The sequence below is a fragment of the Barbus barbus genome (genome assembly GCF_936440315.1).
Source record: "Barbus barbus genome assembly, chromosome: 19".
NCBI classification, from domain to species: Eukaryota; Metazoa; Chordata; class Actinopteri; order Cypriniformes; family Cyprinidae; genus Barbus; species Barbus barbus.
Window position 1 is genome coordinate 23,041,132 of NC_136747.1, and position 25,397 is coordinate 23,066,528.

General features: G+C 35.2%; 4 protein-coding genes across 9 annotated transcripts; 2 read left to right on the forward strand and 2 right to left on the reverse strand.

Moving 5' to 3' along the window:
- The first annotated feature begins 2,695 nt into the window (after positions 1-2,695).
- Positions 2,696-10,699, forward strand: LOC306885761 (LIX1-like protein). The gene is made up of 6 exons (XM_079442548.1): positions 2,696-3,267; positions 5,057-5,220; positions 5,410-5,550; positions 6,422-6,517; positions 6,599-6,676; positions 7,540-10,699. Exons 1-6 carry the CDS (start codon positions 2,934-2,936, stop codon positions 7,792-7,794), a joined length of 1,068 nt encoding a protein of 355 aa, XP_079298674.1. The 5' UTR covers positions 2,696-2,933; the 3' UTR covers positions 7,795-10,699.
- A 109-nt stretch (positions 10,700-10,808) lies between these two features.
- LOC306885195 (large ribosomal subunit protein bL9m-like) lies at positions 10,809-15,604 on the forward strand. Of its 5 annotated transcripts, XM_079441585.1 has the most exons (9): positions 11,083-11,409; positions 11,741-11,834; positions 11,922-12,019; positions 13,831-13,990; positions 14,067-14,191; positions 14,791-14,844; positions 14,984-15,085; positions 15,216-15,299; positions 15,415-15,604. In XM_079441585.1, the coding sequence occupies exons 3-9, from the start codon at positions 11,990-11,992 to the stop codon at positions 15,526-15,528; spliced, it is 669 nt and encodes a 222-aa protein (XP_079297711.1). In that variant the 5' UTR covers positions 11,083-11,409; positions 11,741-11,834; positions 11,922-11,989; the 3' UTR covers positions 15,529-15,604. The 5 variants fall into 5 exon arrangements, with proteins under 5 accessions (XP_079297710.1, XP_079297707.1, XP_079297711.1 ...); XM_079441583.1 differs by lacking the exon at positions 11,922-12,019 and having other exon boundaries at positions 11,100-11,409; positions 13,838-13,990; positions 15,415-15,601; XM_079441584.1 differs by lacking the exons at positions 11,741-11,834; positions 11,922-12,019 and having other exon boundaries at positions 10,809-11,409; positions 15,415-15,601.
- Positions 15,605-17,082: 1,478 nt separating this feature from the next.
- On the reverse strand, positions 17,083-22,452 carry LOC306885086 (proline-rich protein PRCC-like). Its single transcript, XM_079441421.1, has 6 exons — positions 21,787-22,452; positions 21,663-21,710; positions 19,823-20,311; positions 19,643-19,735; positions 18,319-18,465; positions 17,083-18,226 (listed from the first exon to the last, which is right to left on the reverse strand). Exons 1-6 carry the CDS (start codon positions 22,003-22,005, stop codon positions 18,074-18,076), a joined length of 1,149 nt encoding a protein of 382 aa, XP_079297547.1. The 5' UTR covers positions 22,006-22,452; the 3' UTR covers positions 17,083-18,073.
- A 518-nt stretch (positions 22,453-22,970) lies between these two features.
- Positions 22,971-25,397, reverse strand: LOC306885571 (large ribosomal subunit protein uL24m-like). Of its 2 annotated transcripts, none has more exons than XM_079442186.1 (6): positions 25,268-25,397; positions 24,850-25,036; positions 24,311-24,406; positions 24,124-24,227; positions 23,902-24,032; positions 22,971-23,799 (listed from the first exon to the last, which is right to left on the reverse strand). In XM_079442186.1, exons 2-6 carry the CDS (start codon positions 25,030-25,032, stop codon positions 23,663-23,665), a joined length of 651 nt encoding a protein of 216 aa, XP_079298312.1. In that variant the 5' UTR covers positions 25,033-25,036; positions 25,268-25,397; the 3' UTR covers positions 22,971-23,662. The 2 variants fall into 2 exon arrangements, with proteins under 2 accessions (XP_079298312.1, XP_079298313.1); XM_079442187.1 differs by having other exon boundaries at positions 24,850-25,033; positions 25,268-25,386.

Consider the following 25,397-nt stretch of genomic DNA (forward strand, 5'->3'; position numbering starts at 1 on the left):
AACGTTTTTCCAAGGGACCCTGGAAAAAAAAAAAACTCAACGACCATCCACCACCCAAAATCAGTTGTTAAGTTATTAATAAACAGCAGAAACATTCAAATAATTATATTTAATGGACAAAATGTTGGTTGGGTCACTACAATGTGAAAGTTTTTTTGTAAAAAAAAAAAAAAAAAAAGTTTTATGAAATAGGTTAATAAACCTCACATTTTAGATTTTAAACCATTTTTAAGAAAAAGGATATGATTTAGATTGATGAATGATTATAGTATTTTATCTGCTCTGGCAATAATTGTAGATAGGCTACCTTATTATCTGAATTGTTTTGATTTTTAGAATGCACATTAGCTTGTTTTCCATCAACCGGTTATAATTTACAACACTACATAAAATCCGGTTGGATTTTAAAAACTGCAGACAGGCTGAATGAAAATGTGAATCCACTGTCTGACTGCAGGTGGCGCTTATGGAACATCGGAAATAGGGCTGTGTACATGTTTCATATTTAAGGAATAGTGTACAATCGATAAGTCATTACTGCAAAAAACTGACAGGGGTGGAGTTTAGGTTTGGATCGAACCTGCATATTATCTTAAAGATTCTGCTAAGAAAATTGTAATATATTAAATGTAATTTATATATAAGTTAATACCATTAAATATGAGGGGTCTGTAAAATCTGTGTTCTTGTATGGATTATAATAAATAAATAACCAGAATTATAAAACTGAACTGAGATCAGTTAAAATATTTGACACTGTTGCCATCAACATGTAAATATTTACTGCAAAATGATACATGAAGTTATAGTTATGAGCAAAGGGTAGCATCATTTGTTTTCAGAACAAATGTCACTGGTTGATATCTGTCCTAATTAAACTATAAAGTAAGAAACTAATAAATAAACTAATACAAATTTTAGGTGTAGCTTAAGTGTCTGAATACTTTTTAGGGTCACTACTGTCAAAAACATATTGTATTATTTGTTCTGTATAATGTATTATGTCTCTCGTATTCATAACAGCAGCATTCAGCCGGGCCTTTTAAGCATATGGTGAGCATAAGACTTCCAGAATGTTCTACTGCCATCACAGAGGGAACTTCTTCAATAGAAAACTATCATTGAGGAACCACAGAAGGATGAGTAATCACTGCAGCTCATTTCAAGTGCTTTGTGCCATTTCTTTGTGCATACTTTCAGTGAACTTTCCAGAGCTCTCGCCAGTTTTATATTTCAATCTATACTTCTTGCAGCTTGTTATAAACCATGCAGAAGGAGATGGTAGACATATGATCACCCTTGGGAATTTAGCTCAACACAAAGTAACATGAAAGATTGTAGAAGGAAGCAACTGACTCATTTTTAATGGATCACATAAACATGTGGTCAGTGCAAATTTACATCAGGTACAAAGAGTGCTATTGTCACAGAGGTTGTATATAAACATATACATCAAATGAAAAAGAGAGAGAACCTACTGATTCAGTCTATGCCAGAGCTGTCATTTAACAACAATAACAATCAAAAACAAATGATTAATTCATAGGTCCCTCCTATAACTCCAGTGGTATTCCAAAATACTTGACAAAACAATAACATATCATGGCAGGTTTGGTTACTGTTACCAGACTCAACCGCTGAATATTTGATATGTTGTAGGCAATTGCTGTTGTTGTATATCATAGGCTAAACACGAAAAACATGAAAAAATGTTAAGATTTTAAGCTATTTTGCTTTCATAACATGTCTTCCTTCAGACTAGTGGAAAAAAACATTAAATGTTTGCTTTATTACACATCTATTGCATCTATTTGAATCTGTGCATGCATTTAAAGGCAGTTTTCTCAAAATGGTGAACATTTATTTATTATATTTTTGGCTGTTGACAGTATTTTCTATTTATGGAGCATTAAAATACATATCCAAATCCCATCAGTATGGTTCAACAAAAAGAAGCAATTTGCTTTATCCAATTTTAATATGCCTAAGAGAGTTCACCCAAAAGTGAATATTCTGTCATCATTTACTCGCCCTCAATTTGTTCCAAACCTGACAGTGGCTACTGGCAACTCTTCGGTTCAAAATATCTTCTTTTGTGTTCAACAGAAGAAAAGCAGCTCATACAGGTTTGGAACAATTTGATTGAAAATTTACGAACTTGTTTTTACAAAATTGTGCTATTCTGACAAAACAAAATGATGCTGTTCTGAACTCTAGAAAAAGTGCAACTCTTTATAAAACAGTGAGGCCTTTATGAGACATCATAATTTCTGGGGGTTATTATTATGGAAGATTGTGCAAATTTAGCATTGTTTATTTGATAATGCAGCATTTGCATATTCAAACAACTTTTCATGAAATGTACAGTAGGCCTACAAAAATTGTCTTTATGTGCTGTGATTAATCACCTGGGGAAGTATGGTGATATCAATTAGTTAATATTTGTATCTATTCATCTGTGGTCTCTTGCTCTAATAAAATACCAGCAAGAAGTAGCCTGTCTTGTCATGTTTAGTAGTAGCCTAGTTGTTCTCAGTGGCTCTAGTTTTCTATTTTAGTAGGCTATCTTTGTGAAGAGGGCTTTATTTACACAAATATGCATAAACATGTATAGCAAAAATATTTTAAAACAGCTATGTTAGATTGATTTGGTTTGAGAGATTTGTGCATTTGGGAAGGTTTGGCCGGACGTGCCACGTCACACAGCGTGAATCCATCTATTGGTCAAACACAAGCATATGCTGCTCCTTTTTCCTCCCTATGGCAGTTTTACGCCCCAAAGAGTAAATAATATTTTGCCCAATCAGCTTAACAAACCTCATACCTTCGATAAACACTTTTCTGTTTGTCATATGCATTTTTAATCGGCTTTGCAATCGTTTCTAGCAGTCGTTCCCTTTGTGTTGGTTTGTTTTGCATCACTTTTCGAGACAATGGAGTCTCTTCGCCATCAGCGCTTACAGCCCGGTATCGGATACGGAGCGAGCGCGACCGGGACTCTCCGGTCCCTGCGGCCGGGTGTGACCGGCACTCTTTCCTCGGTTCAGGGTTCCCACGTCTCGGTGTCTGCCTCCCCGGGGCCGCCGCCACCTCCGCCGCCCCTCCAGCTTCACAGCCTCGGGTCCGGTATCATGGGCAGCGGGTTCGGTTCGGTGGACATGTCGGCGGGTCTGGGTCTGTCCAATCCCAGCAACCCGGCGGTTCTGAGAGAGGCAGTGGACGCGGTGGTCCGGAGCTTTGCCAAACACACGCAAGGATACGGCAGGGGTATGTAGGGTGAACATGGACATGTTTTGCACATGAGAGCATAAGGGTCCATGATAAACAATGTTTTTTGTTGTTGTTGATGTTGTTTTTAACAATTAAAATGTAAATGTAAACATTTGTATTCAAATTGGTTCATAGTTTATATTTTTGAGTTTTTTTATTTATAGGGCCTATCAAAATGTAAGTATTTAAAAAGTAGTGTTTTAGCATCATATAACAAGTAAAATAAAATTTCACATGCACATTAAACACACGTGAGAGTACAAATCTTTATTTTCACAAATTAGTTTTTGAATAATGAATATCATTAAGTTTTCTTGGGGTTACTTAATTTGACCAATTACAAATAGGCCTATGATATTTAATATTCTATCTGTCTGTCTGTCTGTCTATCTCTCTATGTTTTTCAAATATTAATCATATATGTATATAAACAAAATTATTTACAGCACCCAGACATTGACTTTAAGCCCTCTAAAATTAGATTTTTAAGTCAGAATTTAAAAATTTATCATAGGAGAGATTCTCATTCTCTGTATGAATTAAATTTTAATGTATTTTTGAATTATTTAATCGACTAGATCTGGACAAAAAATGTGCCACTTAATTGACCCACATGCAAGATATTTACAGCAAACACATTCAGAAATGAATATTGAAACATCTTACGAATTTGCTTAAAAAAGGGAATTTAATTAATAAAACATAACCTCTGGTGGTGTCTCAGCAGTAGGAGTTTTGAATCTCATTTCATTCCAAAATGAAAAGAAAAAAAAAAGAAATTGCATAAAGCCTATATTTAGAACCATTAAGATTTTTGCATTTAGTATGAATTATATAATATTATTTAAAAAAAAAAAAAAAAGTCTAATTTTCTTGGAATATATAGTTTTTTTGATTGTCAATAGATTACCCAGACATGTTCTTCATGAGATGCACTCATGCAGCTCCCTAACTGGACACCGTAGGGGTGTTTAAACATTCGATTCAAGCACTCAGATTGAGCCCCCTGACATGCTGACCTAATTACATTAAATGGATTATTATTGGATAAGACTGTTGCCAGTGTTCTTTAGAGGCAGGCTAAGCCTAAGCTAGACACCTCAGACTGTCTGAATGCAACCTCCAAGAAGCTTAGCTTTCATTTGCAGAAGAAATACCTTTATAAATTTGTGCTTGAGTGTTACGTGTGGCTGTGATTTTCTCATTACCGTCTAAATACACCACCCTTATTTCCTGTTAGAAACTAGTATCCAAGCAATTCCACAACAACAAGCTTCCTTTAAATCAGCCATTCAATGAGCATGTGCTTTTCATTGTTTACTGATGCAGTCATAGTAAAAGATGAATTTACGAACTTGTTTTGTAAAAACAAGTTCGTAAATTTTCAATCAAATTGTTCCAAACTTGTATGTGCTGCTTTTCTTCTGTTGAACACAAAAGAAGATATTTTGAACCGAACAGTTGCCAGTAGCCACTATCAGGTTTGGAACAAACTGAGGGTGATTAAATGATGACAGAATATTCACTTTTGGGTGAACTCTCTTAGGCATATTAAAAATACCAGACAGACAATTAAACAAAAGTAAAAATTTGATTTCACCACAGAGGGTGCTTCTTCAACTTGATTAGAATTAGCACAACTGAAGAATTAGTGCATGATATCAGGTGTTTGTTTGATGATATGTGAATGTGACTGCTGGTGTTTCAAACCACATTTGAACTCATGAGTCTTAAAATATACTAGAATGGTGTTGTATACTCTGATCCGATGGTCTTATTCCCACAGTGAATGTTGTGGAGGCCTTGCAGGAGTTCTGGCAGATGAAGCAGTCACGAGGCGCTGACCTGAGGAACGGGGCTCTTGTCGTTTATGAGATGGTCCCATCCAATAACCCCCCTTACGTCTGTTACGTCAGTCTCCCCGGGGGAAGTTGCTTTGGGAGTTTTCAGGCAAGCAATATTCTCTTTACATTTGTCTTGGAACCTCAGATCCTCAGAAATAAATAATTGTGTTTTGGTTGCTGTGTCTGCATATTTTCTGCCTAATGTTTTCTCATGAGGATCTCTTGGAAATTAATTCTGTGAGCATCTTCAGGATTCGATTACAGTGTGGTTAAATAGCATCTTTGATCTTCTCAGTTCTGCCCGACCAAAGCTGAAGCAAGACGGAGCGCGGCCAAAATTGCCCTAATGAATTCTGTTTTCAATGAGCATCCATCTCGACGCATCACAGATGAATTCATAGAGAAGAGTGTGTGTGAGGCTCTAGCCTCTTTTAATGTGAGTTCTCACACTTTCTGAGTGGATTTGTGTTCCAGTTAAAGAGATAGTTCACCTAAAAATTAAAGTTCTTGCTTCATTTACTCTTTTATTTTTTCTGGGGAACACCATGCAGTTACAATGAATGGGCACTGGAGCTTTTAATGGGATAGTTCACCCAAAAATGAAAATTCTGTCATTAATTACTCATCCTCATATCGTTCCAAACTTGTAAGACTTTCGTTCATCTTCAGAACACAAATTAAGATATTTTGATATATTGATGCATTCTGAGAGCTCTCTGACCTCCCACAGACAGCAAGGATCCTTACTCTTTGATCCTTACGATCTGAACATAAACAACGTATCACTATCCGCATACATACGTTGTTTACATATGTGATACTCTCCAAAATGGTGCTATAGGGTTACACGGAAACAAATTGTTGAATAAAGTCTTTATTTTTATTTTCTTTGCACACAAAAAGTATTCTCGTACCTTCATAAAATTACGGTTGAACCACTGATGGATGGACATGGATTATTTTAGGGATCTCCTTGCTACATTTCTGAGCCTTAATCGTGTTAGGATCCTTGCTGTCTATGGGAGGTCAGAGAGCTCTCGGAATGCATCAAAAATATCTTAATTTGTGTTCTGAAGATGAACGGAGGACTTACAGGTTTGGAACCACAGGAGGGTGAGTAGTTAATGACAGAATTGTAATTTTTTTTAGTGAACTATTCATTTAAGCTTTGTAAAAATATAAATGCCTTTACTGTCACTTTTGATCTGTTTAATGCAATCCTTGCTGAATGAAAGTACTAATTTCTTTCAAATCAAACCCAGAACAATAACGTATTGTTGACCTTTACTCATTTGTATTTACTGTAGGGAAACAGAGAAGAAGCTGATAACCCTAGTACAGGCATCGGTGCTTTTCGGTTCATGTTAGAGTCTAATAAGGGGAAATCTATGCTGGAGTTCCAGGTAAGTGAGATCTATATTGGACTAAATGAAAAGTTGTGTTTAACTGTACATGTGGATTTTAATTTTTGTCCTTTTTCTTAGGAACTGATGACAGTTTTCCAGCTTCTCCATTGGAATGGTAGTCTGAAAGCCATGAGAGAAAGGCAATGCTCTCGTCAGGTACAGACAATTATACTATTTTCAGTAATACTTAAGAGTCATATCATGAGGAGTCATATTTACCTTCATCTTTTGAGATAAAATGGTTTACTCCACTATGTAAAAACATGCTGTAACTTTCAGATCTCAGAACGTCCTCCTCAATCCCAAAATACCATTCATTAAAACAATTCTGACAAGATCGACCATGTTTATATGTCAACAACAACTATTCTGACTTCAGAAACTTGGCCAACTAGTCACAGTGAAATAAAAAGAAAAAAAGTAGCATAGAAACTATTATTCCTAATACTAGGAAAGTAATGAAGTAAAATGTAGGAAAGTCCACCAAACTAAATACTGTTCCGGACAGATTTAGGATCAGAGAGATGCTGCAAAATGTCATAAATCAATAAATAAATAGTTACTTGAAAAAAAGTTTAATAAAATATTTAATAAATAAAATATACAAAAAAAAATATTCAGTTTAACTTGATATGCTATAAGTGAAACAAAAATGAATAAAAAACAATATAGACATTTAAAAAATCTAATAAAAATGACAAAAACAAACAAATGCTAAAACTTGGAAATGAAAAAGGTGAAAGTAAAATGAATTCAAAATATTAATTAAACAACTATAATAGTATCTCAATAATAGTAAAATAACACTGGCAAAAATGTTCATGAAAACTAAAATATGATTGCATTTGGGAACAAAAAAAACCCATATATATATATATATATATATATATTAATTCTTCTTTTTTATTTTTTGTTATTATTCCCTTGTTAGTTTCTTGTAAATATTTATTTGGCCCATTAATATGTTTCACGGACCTGTCTATGGTGTGTATAACAATCAGGTTTTTTTTTGTAAACAGGAAGTGCTTGCTCATTACTCCCACCGAGCGCTAGACGATGACATGCGTACACAAATGGCCGCTGACTGGGTCAGTCGAGAACACGTTTTATCCGGTACCATCAATCGAGAGATGGCCGCCACCGAGCGCGAGCTGGAAGAGGCCCGTCTGGCAGGACGGGAGCTGCGCTTTTATAAAGAAAAGAAAGACATTCTGCTAATGGCAGTGGGGCAGCTAGGTGGGTCAAACACTACAACTCTGCCCTGCACATGCTGAAGAGTATGAAGACGTGTCAGACGTGGCGTATGATTGTACCAGATAGCACCCCAAAACTCAAAACAGTCTTTTTTAACTTGTGTATGTGTGTGAGGAGGAGTCACAGGATCAGCATTTTGAATAATTCCACAGACATACGTTTCTGTCTTTTTGATTTGAACATGTAAGGCATTTTAAACTTGAACAGAATTAAGCGCTATATTGCTATTGTTACTACACCAGTATTATCGATTGACTGTACTGGCACATGGACCTAATGTGTCGGGAAAATCCGTTTTGAGGCCTTCTTTGCATTGTACTACTCATGAATCCTATTACATGTGGGTGCTCATTTTTTTTTTTTTAGCTAATTCGCCAAATCACTGCCTATTCGCTTTTCTTAGGAGATACAGCTGTGTGGTCAAGTCACCTTTATAGCTACAGATTGATCACAGTGATTCAGTTGTTTTCAATATTCTGCATTTACATTCACATAATAGCCTTGCTCATTTATTTGCTACACATGTGCTTTTGGGGTCTATACAAACCTTCGCTTTGTAATGTTAATCTTAAGTATGTTAATGTAAACACACATTTATACAGTACTTTTAAGTTAACTAAACTTTTCCACGAGAGCCAATTGCCCTAGCATAAACATTTGCTAAGGAAGCAACCTCACAATGTTTTCATAAAACAAATGTCAGATGTTCTCACACACTGTCATTGGTGAGAAATCCTGGCACGGGAAACATAGCAAGGCCATTTCCTCCAGCCTTCTTCTTAGCTACATAGAAAAACTGAATCTGTGCCCTCATTACATTGCCTTCTGTTACTTTTGTGATTGTAGAGCAATCATGCTCAAGGCACCATTTTATTTCTACCTCCTTTCTGAAAGCTTTTGTGAACATTTATTAGCATATACGCATACGAGTGCAGATGGGATTTGTGTTAAAGGAATAATTCACCCAAAAATGAAAATTTGCTAATAATGTACTCACCCTCAGGCTCTTCAAGATGTAGATGAGTTTGTTTCTAAATCAGAACAGATTCTGAGAAATTTAGCATTACATCGCTTGCTCACCAATAGAGCCTCTGCAGTGAATGGGTGCCGTCAGAATGAGAGTCCGAAGAGCTGATAAAAGCATCACAATAATCTATAAATAATCCATAATATTGATGTCTCTTCAGTGAAAAAGTCATCCCGTCTGAATCAGGAGAGAAATATGCACAAATCAAGCACAGTTTACAAGCAATAACCATTCTAAATAAATATAAATTGATATGAGAGGACAACACAAGATGGATTTTTTTGTTCTGGAGGAAGTGTTATGATGGATTTCGGACCTGTATTTTGGTCAGAAGCAACATTTTAAAGTTAAAACACCTTAATGATGGATTTGTTCCTTACAAACATGCAGTTTTTCACTTCACAAGAGAGTAATTGATGGACTGGAGTTGTGTGGATTGCTTGTGAGTTAACGTGATGTTTTTATCAGCTGTTTGGACTCTCATTCTGACGGCACCCATTCACTGCAGAGGATCTATCGATGAGCAAACTTCTAAATTTCTCCAAATTTGTTCTGATGAAGAAATAAGCTCATCTATATCTTGGATGATTGGAGAGTGATTGAATTCATAGCAAATTTGCATTTTTTTGAGAGAACTATTATTTTATGATGAGCAATGCTTTGCAATAGGTTGCTTGATTCAGTGCCAACGGGCAATAAAATATATTGCGTCTTATAGACACTTGTTGGTTTCCCAACTCAAAATGGTCCTTATAGCCTGTACTATGCTTATAAATTAGTTGAAATCATAAATATACAATCAAATATTTTAAAATGTAATCACATTGTTATTCCATCATCATAAATAACTGTATTATAACTGATCATAATGTGTTACTGGGTGAAGTGATGTTGTAAACTTGATTGTTAATGTTTTATCCCAGCCATTTGTTTCAGTATTAGGGGCTACGATATGATGTCACCAGTCAGTTACCTTTCAGATCAGGAGAAACATCGAAGTATCAATGCTTTCTCCTTGAACTGAAATTTAAAAGACTAGCTGCTAAATCTTGATTCTAACATCACAATGATGCTTAATGTAGGATGTGCATGGTGAGAAACATCAATGATTGTCATTAGCCAGACAGATCTGAAAATCTCATTTTAAGGGCTAATTGTAATTATTTGTTTTCCATTGTAGTAGTACAGTAAACATCATAGTTTAACTGCAGAACTGTCTTAATTATTCATTGAAATCCCTGGAAGTTTATAGGCTGGTATTATAAAAAATGCTAATATAGACAGACTGTATTACAGTTCTTTACATGACATAAGAAAAAAGAAAGTATAGTTCAATAAACTATGCACCCACGGAGTTTGTCAAAATGCAGCTTTCACTGATAACCTAAAGCCCCCTTTCTTTAAACTTTCATAATGTGCAAGATCACTACAAATTATTTATTCATTTGAGACCATGTATTTTGTGAAATTACAATGAACATTTGGTGAAAGACGCCCATTACTAACAGTACAAATTCCAGTTATATTAATATTTCTTTTTCAGTGTAATTACCACGATTGTGTTCTCTCAATGTAATTTGTTTGTACCTTGTCATATGATTCCATCATATGCCACTAAAGTGTATTGAAATGTAAACTGCATTGCATATACATTGCATATAATTTTATACAATTTGTTGGGTCTTTTCCCTGCTGTTTTTTACACTCTTGTTTACCAAATTTATTTTTCAAATAATACTTAAAGTAGTGAAAATGAATCAGTGCATGTGAATACATTTTATACATTCTCTATTCGTTTTGTAGTTTGCCATTTTACATGTTTTATAAGATTTTGATGCGTAGCCAGGGGTTTGTTGATTTATATTCTTTACAAATCAATAAAGCAATTTTAAACTCACCCATTTCGCAGGCTGTGGTTCATGAAGGTTAAAAAAAAATCAGAAAAACAACCACGTCAAACATGTTTCACAGTAAATACATGTAGCCGGAAGAGACTTTTATCGAGCCAGGGCTTTTATTTTGAAACCGATGAACTTGGGTGTCTAGTTATATGACTACCGATGCACATATTTATATATATATATATATGTATATTTGTTTATAATATAATACATCAAATTGGAAAACACGCGTGTTGTACTATACTAGCATATTAAAACAAGTACATATTCGACTCGTTAAACAAAACTCGCCGTTTCTCAAATGGAAGGCTGCATCCTCCGGAGGTCGCATTTGTAGGCTGCATACGTCATAAAGAAGATCTTATTTTAGAATATTACAGCCTTCCGTTTGAGAAACGGAGAAATTGACGTTCTGATATTTTTGTCAGGCAAAATAAACAACCACCCGTCCTTTAACATGTGACAGTTTGTGAGACATAAGTGCAGAAATATATGTGAATTTTGACCGAGTATTTATGCTATGTTACGATTGGTGGCTATGATTAATACTTCCAAATAAATAGATTCATTAATCTTCTATCGTTAAGTCTATAGTAATCATGTGGGCGGGCGCATCATCAAGGTTTGTCCTTCAAAGCTGCTGGAATCCTACAAATCTGAAATCTTCCTTGAGTCGAATACAGAATCTGTCTCAAACAGCATGCAAGGTAAGCGACAGGAAACAACGGATCTAAATTGAAAACGCAATGGCAGATATCATAGTGCTGTTTTGCGATTCAGAATACAGGATTTATGACTATTATTACTGTGACGTCGTCTTGCCGAGTTGCAAATAAGATCATTTTTTTAATCTCTTTAAATAAAGATACACTCAGATTTAAACAGATACACTTTTGTTTATGCGTGCACACATTTAATGAGGATTTATAAATATGTACACATTATAAATATATACTTACACATACACATGCATTTATATATAGGGGAGAGTGGGGTAATGTGAGACATCGGGTAATGTGAGACACCCCCTGTATCTAGGCAATGGAACACATTTGTGGTCATGTGACCATTATGTTTTCAAGCCCCTCCCATTTCACCTTGGCCATGAAGGAGTGGACCTCATGGTGCTGTGGTAAGCATGTTTTTTTCACACAAATATTTTTTTTGCATGTAAAAGTAAATTTTCTTGCTGTCAACTTAATCAACTGTTGTGCCAAAGCAAATTGATTCAGGTACAAAAACTTATATCATACATGTTGATGAACTACCAACATATAAAACCATGTGATGATGCTAGCTGAAGATTACCCTAAATTGGTAAGAGAGATTGTTTTTTTCTAAAATGTGGCGGTGGGGTAAAGTGAGACAAATGCTATGGGGTAAAGTGAGACATGAGGCACAAGTTAAGTTTAGTCTTAAACATATTTTAATGTAATATTACATTACATATGTTTTATTTTTAATGTCATAAACATTGTAGAAAAGCCATCATGCCAGGGCAATACACCAGGAAGACAACATGGGGCAAAACACCCCTCGAGGAGATGGAGAGTGCAGCCGCTGAGGTCAAGGAAGGAAAGAAGTCTATAAGAGCAGATGCAAGGGACAGAAATATTGACAAGTCAAGCCTCCTAAGATTCATAAAGAAAAAAGAGAAAGGGGAAGTAAAATCAGTAGCCTGGGGTGCAGTAGCTGAGGCAAAGAGAATATTCACAGACAAGATGGAGGAGGAGCTTGCCAAACACTTGAAACAACTAGCTGAACAGTTCCATGGCCTTCCTCCAGTTAAGTGCCATCAACTGGCATTTGAATACGCAGAGAAAAACAATATCCCTGTCCCTGCCAATTGGACAAAGACACAATGTGCAGGACTTGTGAATGAGGCCTTCATGTCAGCAGTGACACCACGCAACATCACTTCTGGATTTAGGTCCTCTGGGATTTTCCCATATAACCGAGAAATTTTCCCTGATGAAGCGTTTGCACCGTCCATTGTGTCAGACCGGCCAAACCCTGAGCTGCAGCCTGCCACTGCAGATGATCCGGATGGTCCACCCCCTGCAGATGAACCACCCGCAGCAGATAATGCACTCGCTGATGCTAATCCATCCACTGCCCATGGTCCACATGGATGTGCCTCGCCAGCTGACTCAGATGTGCCACGTGTTCCCAGCCGACCTGGATATGTGTCTCCTCGTGAAATCCTACCACTTCCCAAATGTCCCCCCAGAACACAAACCAAACGAAAGCGTGTGAAGACAGCCATCCTAACTGATACCCCTGAGAAGCAGGCAATTGAAAAGGCTTATAAAGAAAGACAAAAGAAACTAGCAGGGAAAAAGCAAAAAAATAGCAAAGGAAAGGGAAAACCGAAAAAGAAAGCAACCAAAAAGAATATCATAGTTAGCAGCTCTGAGGAGAGTGATGTCCCTGTCTCAATTGATAATGTGTCTGACGAAGAGGATGAGAGAAGTGATCAAGGAAACACAGATCTGTCCGTGGGTGACTTTGTCATAGTTAACTTTGCAACCAAACACAGGAGCGTCCGTTACATTGGCATGGTTAAGAAAATTGAGGATGACTTAATTGACCAATCCCCATGATTCTGTTACTAGTCCGACATTAGTTCTGGAATGTGTGGTTGTCAAGCTAGCTGTCAGGATTCTAACTGTTACAACATGTGTTGTTATGGTAGTTTCAGAGTGGAAATTGTAAGTGGATCAGTTTACCCCCAGCTGGTTCACTTTACCCCCTTGATTTCTCTGGTGTGCCTCAGTTTACCCCTAAGCTGGGGTAAAGTGAGACACAAGACGACTTTTTTAAAAACACTCATATTTTCACTGACCTTCGTCCTGAATACATTCTCATAATTTCCATTGCTAGGAAACATCCTGAATTAATGGGAAATATGTAAATTTTACTGATATATCATTTTAGCTCGCTTAGAAGGGAGCAAATGTAAAAAATGTCTCACTTTACCCCACTCTCCCCTATATATATATGTGTGTGTGTTGTTGGCTAACAAGTGAACTTGTACATTGTGCATATGTAGCTTCACTGAACTTTTGAGCTGGAATTGAAATAATAATGCATCTACACCTTTTGATGTTTTTCTAATCTTATTCCAGAATACAGTTGTAGTTGAACGCTGTTGGAAGGTTCCTTTATCAAAAGAGGGAAAGCCACCCAGACTACATCCCCGACGACACCGGGTGTACCGCTTGGTTGAGGACACAAAACGCAAACCCCAGGACAAACTGGAGCTCATCCTCACTCAGACGGTGCCCAGTGAGTGCCTTTGCCTCATGAAAAATTAAGTATGATTTCAAAACTGGGGGTTTTGACGTAAATATTTTTTTTACAGAGCTTGGTGGACGAGGCGGCACCGTTTTTGTGAAAAAAACATTGGGCCGCAACAAACTGCTACCCCAAGGTCTGGCTGTCTATCCATCACAAGAAAATAAAGACATGTTTGCAGAAGAAATAAGGGTTAGTTTCATCTTCAAATCAATTAATTTGTAATTAAAGAAATAGTTCACTAAAAAAATGAAAATTTACTCTAGCCATCTAAGATGTTAATGAGAATCAGAACAGATTTGGAGAAATTTAGCATTACTTGCTCACCAGTGGATCCTCTTCAGTGAATGGGTGCCGTCAGAAGGAGAGTCCAAACAGCTGATAAAAACCACACCACTCCAGTCTATCGGTTAATGTCTTGTGAAAAACTGTGCTGCAAGTAACAGTTTGAAGTGAAATACATCTTAATGATGACTTAATTTCTTACAAAAATATAGAATTAACAAAGCATTAACTGATGAACTGGAGTCAGGTGGATTATTGTGACGTTTTTAAATAACTAAATGTACATGTAAATGTTTTTATCAGCTGTTTGGACTCTCGTTCTGACGGCACCCATTCACTGCAGAGGATCCACTGGTGAGCAAGTCATGTAATGCAACATTTCTCTAAATTTCTTCCAAAAAAAACAAAAACGAACTCATATACATCTTCGATGGCCTGAGGCGGAGTACATTTTAAGCAAATTTGTGATTATTTTTTATTTTTTTTTAAAAAATTTTTCCCTATAGCTACTTCGGGAGGGACGACCTGAGGACAGAGTCCAGACACGCACAGGACAGCTAGTGAGTTAACTTGTGTGTTTTCAACTATAGAACATTAATATATATCTAAGCTGTTGTGTGTTTGACGACAAAATTACATATATTTTGATATGGGTTTCCACATGAGCTGCTTCATTTAGTCTTTGTGTTCATGTTAAAGACTGTTGAATTCTTGAAGAAAACTCAGCTCGAAGCTCCCATGCACACTTCAATTCAGTACTCGCTCACTAAAGAGATCGTTTGCAGACAGTTTCTTAGACGGGTAAGAGAGAATAATTTTTTTTAAGTAAGTATATATGTATGTGTGTATAAAAATAATGCAGACCGATATTGTTCACATAATCGAATGCAGTGTTTTGTTTTTTTTTTTTTACAATTTGCTCTGTCCACAGCTCGGTGTGGCTGTGCCGACACATGCCTTGACTCTTCCAGAAGAACCAATCACAGGGCCTGGAGAGTACTGGTGTAATGTCACAGTAAGTACATTTACTTTATAATACAGTTTTATGATTATTTAGCTCAAATGTTCTCATATAATTCATTCATTGCTTGCAGAACTTGCTATCTGAATGTTGTGTTTTTCTCTCTCAGGTGAACGGAGTGGACACAGTCAGGGTGCCCATGTCTGTGGTGCCATTTGTGGAGCCCAGTCAAAGGCTGCTGATGAAGAAACAGAAAAGGCAAGAGCGGTCAGATTCAGAATAGTGTTTTCTTCACTAAAATACTTGCGAGAATATACACAAGGAATTTGTACAAATAAAGTGATTTGTGTTTATTTCTTTTTGTGTGGTCTGTTTTTATTTCTAAAGAGTCAAAGTACAACATTTTTTAAATAAATTAACATTATCTTCATCACAATATGTAAATACTCACTTAGAACAGGGAAATGAAGTATATCTAGTCAAATAAATTTAAAAATGTGAATTTAAAATGTCATTTACTGCATGATGCATGTATGCGTTCTTTGTCTTTTTTTTTTTTACATTTCAGGATGGGATGTTACATCCTTACCCATATTTCTACATCACTGTCAACTTGTTTTTGTGTTTATTTTTTCCAACATAAAATCTAAATGACTGATGAAAGTAGAATGTGCATCAAGTACCAAATATTTACTCTTTTATAGGAGAAAAATTGCTTAATTGTATATTTAAAAATAAAAAAGAATAAATATTCTGTATTTATTTATACATTTTTATAAAATATTTTTCCTATAACATCAAAATATAACACTGTTGGAGAGAAAAGGCTTTGTTTATATTTGATTTATTAATAATAAAATAATATACTTTACATACTTTAACAGTATTCCTATTTCAAATCAATTAAATCACTAGGTTAACCTTTGACTGCTGCATTACTTGTATGATTTTTTCTTTCTTTCTAGTATTTGGGCATATCGAGATATGTGACCCTGAACCACAAAAGCAATCTTAAGGCACTGGCCAAAAATGCATTGTATGGGTCAAAATGATTGATTTTTCTTTTATGCCAAAAATCATTAGGATATTAAATAAAGATCATGTTCCATGAAGATATTCTGTAAAATTCCTACTGTAAATATATCAAAACTTAATTTTTGATTAGTAATATGCATTGCTAAAAACTTCATTTGGACAAATTTAAAGGTGATTTTCCTCAATATTTAGATTTTTTTGCACCCTCAGATTCCAGATTTTCAAATAGTTGCATCTCGGCCAAATATGGTCTTATCCTAACAAATTCAATTTTGAAAAATTTACCTTTATGACTGGTTTTGTGGTCCAGGGTCACATATATGATCCCATCATTTACATCTCTTCACATTATTTACATTTGTACACTACAGAATGCATTCATTGGTGATCATGTTGCGATCTATTATTATATAGCATGTACTTAGGAGTATATTTTTTCCTTAAAGAACCGCCGTCTCACTTCTTGAAAGTTATTCTGAAATGTCTGTATCAACTTGACAGCATCATAAAGTTCCAGCATAGTTTTCAGCTGTAAATATATTGTTCCACCTCATGAGAAAGATTCAGTCATCTTGTATCAGTGTGTTATGTGATATGGCAAAATATTCTGTGAAGCATCTGTTTGAAAATGGTTAGTCTCCCCAGATAGGGCTTTAAGAGGATACTGTCCAAGTGCAGTAATAATTTTTTTGGCATTAAGGGACCCAATGTGCCACCCGAGCTAATTTTCTGTTTATTTTACTACTAGTCCAACCCATTTAAATGGTCTAAAAATCAGTATGAAGTTCACATTCAAGTAACTGTCATTTTCAAGATTTTTAATTTTTTATAGTTGAGTAAAACACCCAAATTCAATGAATATTAAATCACTGTTCAATTGAATGTTTTGTGCCTTGAACTCATTCCTGCATTTTGAGACAGTTTTACACATTTAGCATTAAAGTGCTTTTAATCTTCTGCAGCTTTGTAAAAATATAGTAAATGTCAAATTATACTGTAAAGAAAATGTATTGTGCACAGGTTTATGTATTTTTATTTCTGGCAGTGATATAGGAACTATTTCACACACAAAATGAAAATGTTAGTATATTTTCTACAGTTGCAGTGAAATTGTTTGACTTTATTCATGGTTCTACGATTAAGAATCAACATTCATTTGAAAACAAGCAGCTAAAAGACGAGAAGATTCACTCAAATACTTTTTACAAGTTTTTTTGCGATACTTTACAATAAGATTTTATACATTAACATTTAATATTAATTTTGTATACATTAACATTAGTTAATGCATTTTCAACTAACAGTAAACAGTAAACACGGACCAAAATGAATAAATGCTCCAAAAAAAAAAAAAAAATCAGAACACATCGCATTAACTAATGTTAACATAAAGAACCTTATTGTAAAGTGTCTCCAGTTTCTTTCACATTTTCAATCATCCTTTTTTATATATGCCACTGCTCGCGATGGCAGTGTGGAAGACAAGACCTTCCCAAGTCAAGACATCCCAATCATTTAATAAACAAATAAATCACGTGAACCTACACAGCTACTATTATGATACAGGTGACCCAAAACCCAATGTAGTTCAAAAGGAAAGATAATATTAGGTAGACAACTGGGAGCCATCTTAAACATTATAATAGCAGCCAATTTTGCTTTAAAGTCCTCAGCTCCTTTCTGAAACAATACAAACTGGCAAAAAGATGACATTTCTGTATTGGCTGCAGTCTCTGACAAAATCTGCTCGACATTAGGTAGATTGTGTGCACAAGATCTTGATATCCAGTCCATTAGAATCCATACTTGGCTTGTGTTTGTCGTCGAGTCAACTTGTTTTCAGCCCAGTTGTTCTTGAGTTCCAGCTCGCGTTCCTTGGCCTGATGAATCAGATATGTGATTTGGTGCTTGCGTCTCTGTTGTCCTGTTGGCTGATCTCCTTTTTTCTGGAAATGAAATGGAAAAGTCAGACTTTTTCTTTCATTTATCTCCTTCAAACAAACAAAGACATCAGAAAATGGACACTTGAGGTGCTCACCTTGCTGAAGGACTTGCGGGGCTCTGCCTCTGCTGTCATGTTCTTTGTCATCCATTGCTTGTTTCCGCTCAGCTGATCGTCTCCTTTGATCTCCAAGAACTTGATTTCTTCTCTTCCACGATTCTGTTTGCCCTGTAGCCGCCGAAACTGAAAAAACACGCAAAAAAAGAACAAAAAAATGAGTTTGAGTTGTGATCACTCAAAAGACCCCACCGCTATACAGAGTTTTTTTTTTAAATTATACATAAATTAAGTACATATACATTAAGTATCATTCAATAAAGTGAAATAAATACACACCTAAGATTAATATTTAGGGTTATAGAGTTAAAAAAAATTATAATTTTGGAAAGAAATTCATAAAGAGGTAAATTACTATTACAATAATATTACTGTACTGCAAGATTTTTAAAAAATGACAATTTAATAATAATCATAATGGTTTATTATTTAAATGACAAAAAATACATAAAAAAATATTTTACTAAGAAATATATAATATATAAAAATAAATTACTATTGCAGTAATACTATTATAATGTACAATAAAAAGCAAGAATTTAAATCATCATAACATGATCATCATTACATTAACAAATTAATATATAACAAAGAAATATATACTACATAAGAAACACATTACTATTGCAAAAAATACAATTATACTACACAATACATTTTTTTTTATTTAATAGAATTTAATCATAATAATTAATGCATTAAAATGTTATTGTTGTAATAATACTTTTACTTTATCACTATTTTAATTAAAAAAAGAAAGAAAGAAATATATTACTATTCTATACAATAAAAATAATATAATAATAACCATTATTATATTTTATTTCATTATTATTTAAATTACAATGTTACCACAATATGTTAATACTATAAAATTGTAAAAAATTAGAAATTAAAATATCAACAATTTTAAAGAATAATAATAAAATTACAATTACAATATTTATATCTATGAGTGTAATATATACCGTAAAATAAAAAAATGAGAAGTAATAATAATAATAAAATGTTGTTATTGCTCTAAATAATACTTTTATTTGATCACTTTTATAACAAAAATTAAATGACTAAAGATATAATACTATTGTACTGTAAAATACTAATATTATTATAGCTTATTTCATTATTATTTAAATTACATTGTTACTACTACAACAAAATGTTAATATTAACACTATAAAATAAAAAAACAGAAATGAAAAATATCAATAATAATAAAATCTATTTATGTGGCTCATACTTCAACTTGAAAAATACAGAACAAACACATCCCTGAGTAATAGAGATGCTACAAACAACTCACTGCTTCATCATTAAACAATGAAGAGGATCCCGAAGCATCTTGCTCATCAGCCGCAGGGTTCGGGTCTGGGAAATATCCTTCACCATAATAATCCTGCCAAACATATGCATAAAACATCAGCTGCTGATATGACAAGCAATATACTGCTGTATGATGCTTATTCAGAATGACAGGTTTTACCTGTGGAGAAGTCTCTGGCAGTGGATTTGCGGGATACTGATGTTGATATTCTCCGCTCTCATTGTCTTGCGTTGCTCCGTCTGACCTACTGTAACCGTCTGCGTTAGGAACAAAGTCCAGTGGGGCGTCCTCCACACTGGATGGAGGGTGCAGCGAGGGAACGTACTGCTGAGAAAGCGGGTTTTGAGATGTCACAGGCTGTGCTGAGCTTTCTGGAAGGGAAAAGTAGTTCTCTGGAGCGAGTTCATCGTCGCTTCCTTCTTCATCTGCGGCCATTTGTTTGGCTAGCTGCATCGCCGCTGACTTCGCAGCCGCTTTGATGGCGGACGGGGATGGGCTGCTTCCAGAAAGAGCCTGGGACTTTGCTGGGGTCTTTGGCTTATCCGACACGGGGCGTTTGGTTAGGGTGTGCGGCAGCAGGGGCCGCTCGGTCACCTTCACCATCAGGTTCTTAGGCTGGGGCAGCAGAGAGGACAGACCTCCACCTCCCTGGAAGAATATGGAGAAAATATTATTACTTACAATTATGTAAATCCACCCTGACCATTTATACATTCATGTTTTTTAATATTATGTTGAAAAATGGGCCATTGCGAGAATGCTGTAGTAATGATACCACAACCAACAACTCATTAACATATGCCTTAATCATTATTCATGAGAGAAAGAACTACAATCCTATGAAGCATTATGAATGATATCATTTAATAAAAAATTATTCATATTAAACAATTGATTTAAACATTTTGATTATGTGTTTAGAAACAATATATTTTATGTTCACTACAAAATATGCATATTATGCTTACAAATATTTAAGTAGTTTGAGAGCGTAAAGATTTGCTTGTTATGATTCTCTTAGTGCTGTTAAATGATTAATCGCGATTAATTGCATCCAAAATAAAAGTTTTTGTTTACATAACATATATGAGTGTACTATTTATATTTATGTATATATAAACACACACATGCATGTATATATTTAAGAAAAAAGTGTTGTTTATATATTAAATAGATGTTTATATATTACATTATGAATGTAATATACGTGTAAATATATACTGTATGTGTGTGTATTTATATATACATAATAAATATACACAGTACATTCACATATTATGTTAACAAATAATTTTTTTATTTAATTGTTTGACAGCACAAGATTCTTTGATTGGTGGAGATTTCCAGTAGCCCCTCACTGGGGGCGGGTTGGATCCACATTTAAGGGTAATATGGTAGGTTTAGGGGTGGGGATGGGTGGGTTTAGGGATCAGGGGGTGGAGATGGGTAGGTTTAGGTATATGTAGGTGGGAGGAGTTAGATCTGGATCCAACCACGCCCCCTGGATCTTGTCTTCTGCAGTGCGGATCATCTCAAGATTTCTGCAGAGTAGGTCTGTTTTGAATGGTTTATAACTTAGCATTAACATCCAACTCACTCAATAAAGAGATTTTTTTTTTTTAAAACCTGACTGCTGCACTCAATAAAGGAACTTTAGTAAACATAATAATAATTTATATCAAATAAATATATTTATATCTAATTATATATATATAATAAAAATATTTAATACTAAGTTTATATATTTAACTATTAAAAACAGCTTTTTTAATCCTAAGGATCACATAGTTCATTATAAATAATAAATATCTTTTTATATAATTATAGATATTTAATATTTAAGGATGTGTTTATATTTTTAAATTACCTTGTTTAAATCTAAGGGCCAGAAAAGGGAGAATTATTCGTTTAAAATTAAATTACAGCTTTTTTGGTGAAGGAAAAAGAAAAAGAAAAACTACTCTCAAATATATTTTTTAATTATTATTCATAACGATACCTGAGGAGCTGATTTCTTTCGGACGGGCTCGTCATCATCAGAGTCAGACTAGAGCAGAAAAACAGCATCAGTCAGAAACAGTTTCAGTAAAATTATTTGGTATTAATAGATCTATAAAACTCACATCTGCTGGTTTTATTTCAGGAACGGTGATTTTAACGGGTTCTGTGCGTTTCTTGGGTTTGGGCAGATCCACAGTCACCCTCTTAGGTTGAGGAGCTGATGTTTTCGGTGCAGGCAGAGACGCGAAGAGTCCGCCGATCCTGCCCGCGGGGCGAAGAGGGGAAGCCGGCGATTCATCGCGATCACTGTCGTCGCTGCTGTCGTACGCTACCAGAGACATCTCCACCGATCAGACCAGACCAGATCAGACCAGACCAGACCAGACCAGTTCATAAGAGAGTGAATCAGACACAATAATCGCTGACGAGCTACTTTTGCATCACTTTCATCAAAGCAGCTCCACTGATCTCATATCTTCCTGTACTCCCAGATTTATATGGACAAATATTGTGTGTAAATATCTAATAAATGTCAGCTCTCAACACCGATCACAAATTCGCCTCCAGAGAAACTAACGCTTGCTGTCGGAGCTGTGCTTGCATTGGAAATGCAGTTTTTAAATTATATATTTTCCCTGCAAACGCGAATAACACATAAATATATTAGTCTAAACAAACAAGTGATAACTGTTAATAATCATAAATCGTTCCTCTCTAAGCCATAAACATTTTTTTCTTCCACCATCGTGAAGTATATCCTCAACATCCGCTGCACCGTTTCACAGGATTCCGCGACACTGACACCAACTGGACTGGAGTGGAATCTCTTCAACAAACATGACCGACCGTGACTATAAAACAATTAATAAACTGATGAACAACTGAAAAAACCCCAATGTTATTATATATGATAGTCTTCCAACAAAAACAAGGTGTACTCGAGAATATCTAGATCGAACCCCTACACGTTTTTTTTCCATGATATTTTATAAAGTTCAAGTTCAAGTTGAGCTTTATTGTCATTCTGCTACATGTGTGGACATATAGTGGAACGAAATGTCGTGTCTCGCAGGACCACGGTGCTACATACTAGTTAAACGTAAGATAAACATTCAGCAAGACAAAAAAAAAAAACAATAGAGCATCTGACTATAGACAAAAATAGACTACCTGACTATACATATAATATACCTACTATACCTAGTTGCCTAGACAGGGAACTAGGAACTAAAGAGACTGGGAATTGTTGGGTAGATGGGCAGATGGATAAACATTTGATTTTTGCAAAGACAAAGATGCTAGTTTTCAAGTTGCATTTGTTTATTACTACTTCAGACATCAGCTGTGAACACATTTGCAAAAAATTCACCTAAAATTGCATTTATGGTCCGTTTAAAGAGTGTCTACTGCTTGTTCAGTAGAGGTTAGTGTTAAGCAGAACAGAATTCTCTTATGCTCACCAAGGCTAAATTCATATAAGAAATAGAGTAAAAGCAGTAATATTGTAAAATATTATTTGAATAGAAAATGGTTGAAATTTCAGCAGTCATTACTCCAGTCTTCAGTGTCACAATCCTTCAGAAATCACTCTAATATGGTGATTTGAAACATTTTTATAATCAATATTGAAAACAGTTGTGCTTAATATTTTTTTGTGGAAATTCAAATTTTTCAGGATTCTTTGATGAATAGAGCTCAAAATAGCATTTATTTGAAATCATTTGTAACAATAAAAATGTCTTGCTGAATAAAAATAATTTAAAAAAATGACTGACCCTAACCTTTTGAATGGTAATGTACATTTGTACAGAAGATATGCCATGTGTGTATCAGCGGGTAGCATGTGTTTGTGGCATAAAAGCAAAGAAACGGTGTAAAACATTTAGTTGGGTTTATTGACAAAGCTTGCAGAACACATACAATATTTTGCCGTGATAAATTATCTTGTTAATGCCGTTAAGCTCAAACACACGGTCAACACACAGTCTCTGTGGTAACTCAGTACCAGTAGCTTTTACGAGGCCTTCTATCTTCCTGAATGTTCATTTTCTCCATAACTTCTTCCTCTAGGGTTTTCAAAGATGGTGTGTATGTTTTCTGAAGCGTGTCTTCTGGTGATGTGTCTTTGGGTCCATCTGCAGGGTAGATAAACGCTCTCAGATTTCTGATAACTGAGCCATATTTAAATGTCTAAAACTCTAAAAAATGCACTTTTTAAGCTTTCAGAAAAACTCCACCTTTCCACTGCTGGGGAATGATGCCATCTTTTCGCTGATAGACTGGTTTGGGAATTATCCGTCCTGTCCTGACAGAAACACGCACTCGCTCGCCCTCTTCAGTGTATCTCCACTCAATACCTGTGGGCTTCCTAAAAAACAGACACAAATACATATTACAATAAGAGCCAGATGCATTGCACTGTTTTACATTTATTACTCTATTTCATGTTTGATGCTCACCTGTCAGTAGGGTCAATTAATGTAACATCCTTCAGCAGCAGAGGGGCTTCACTGGCGATGTAAGTACCCCGGTAATCTCCAGATCTGCCAATATACCTGTAATGCTGAAAAAGAGCATTTGAAACCATTCGAAATGCCGCTTTGCAATGAAATTACTCAAATAATCTTATTACAAATTTACACCTACCGTATTCAGGCCCTCGAGTATGACCCAGTTTCGATGTCGGATCACCTGAGCAACTTTGCCCTGCTTTCCTTTGTCCTTTCCAGACAAAATCTCCACCTAATTCGAATCAGATTTTAATGGTATGTTCTATAAATATACATTGTAAAATAATACAAAACATGCATAATTTAAGGGTTAAATGGTGTTAAAACATCCACTACATCCTTTAGATGCCAAGGACCCCCAGATATAATGATAGGGCCCGCATCCTAAAATTTAAAAGGCACGTATACATTTTCACCCAATAAGTGTGAAAAATGATTGTGTTAGATGTATTTACTATGATTTTGTGGTCATTTATTGTGACAATTTTTTTGATTTGTTTAATTCTATTTTAATTACCAATTTATTTGATAAGTTTTTCTGTAAACCTGCTAGCACTCCAGACACCAGTGGGCTAAAAGGTGCCTCCGCAAGCAGTCAGGTGGGTTAAAAATGGAACAAAAGTCCACTAAATATGAAATGCTTTCAAGGTGTAAAAGACAAGAAGGGTCACTTACTGTGTCTCCTCTCACGACATGCCAGTCCTCATTTGCAATAGGTTCAACAAACACCTTTCTTCTTTTCTTGCCGGGTGGATTGAGCCGCTGGGCTGCGATAGTCCACGGTCTGTTTGTGCCATAACGATAATCGTGTGGAAATGCAGCTTTTGCTACCATAGAAAGCAACGCTGTCAGTCTCATGCTGCTGTGGATGATTAAAACAAGAATACACTTAAAAAGCTGCAGACAATCCATAAATTATATTTGAAATCTACACTTGAATTAATATATTTTGTGCATTTCTATGGTAAAAAAAGAGGGGGTATATTCCTCACTGACAGTTTGTAATGCTACAACGGCTTTGCAACCAGTGTTTAAAGGATTATGCGTAAGGCTTTTGTACGGGGCCCTTATAATACAGTGGCATTCTACCTACCTGAATTATTGCTGCGGCTTTTAGAGGTACATTTCACTAAAATAACCGTGTTAATTTGTGGTAACCATAAATTCTACATCCACAAGGGTCAAACTTGTGTAGAACATGCGCTACTTCCTTTTCCTTTCGA

Bases quoted from the DNA above. Each gene is read 5' to 3' on its own strand.
- LOC306885761 (XM_079442548.1), top strand. From the start codon at position 2,934: ATGGAGTCTCTTCGCCATCAGCGCTTACAGCCCGGTATCGGATACGGA. The intron at 5,221-5,409 runs GCAAGCAATATT...TGATCTTCTCAG, and splicing joins GTTGCTTTGGGAGTTTTCAG to TTCTGCCCGACCAAAGCTGA. The intron at 6,677-7,539 runs GTACAGACAATT...TTTTGTAAACAG, and splicing joins AAAGGCAATGCTCTCGTCAG to GAAGTGCTTGCTCATTACTC.
- LOC306885195 (XM_079441581.1), top strand. From the start codon at position 12,193: ATGCCAGGGCAATACACCAGGAAGACAACATGGGGCAAAACACCCCTC.
- LOC306885086 (XM_079441421.1), bottom strand. From the start codon at position 22,005: ATGTCTCTGGTAGCGTACGACAGCAGCGACGACAGTGATCGCGATGAA. The intron at 21,711-21,786 runs GTGAGTTTTATA...TTTCTGCTCTAG, and splicing joins CTGAAATAAAACCAGCAGAT to TCTGACTCTGATGATGACGA. The intron at 18,466-19,642 runs GTGAGTTGTTTG...GTGTTTTTTCAG, and splicing joins CATTGTTTAATGATGAAGCA to TTTCGGCGGCTACAGGGCAA.
- LOC306885571 (XM_079442186.1), bottom strand. From the start codon at position 25,032: ATGAGACTGACAGCGTTGCTTTCTATGGTAGCAAAAGCTGCATTTCCA. The intron at 24,407-24,849 runs GTAAGTGACCCT...GATTCGAATTAG, and splicing joins ATGTCGTGAGAGGAGACACA to GTGGAGATTTTGTCTGGAAA. The intron at 24,033-24,123 runs GTGAGCATCAAA...TCTGTTTTTTAG, and splicing joins TTAATTGACCCTACTGACAG to GAAGCCCACAGGTATTGAGT.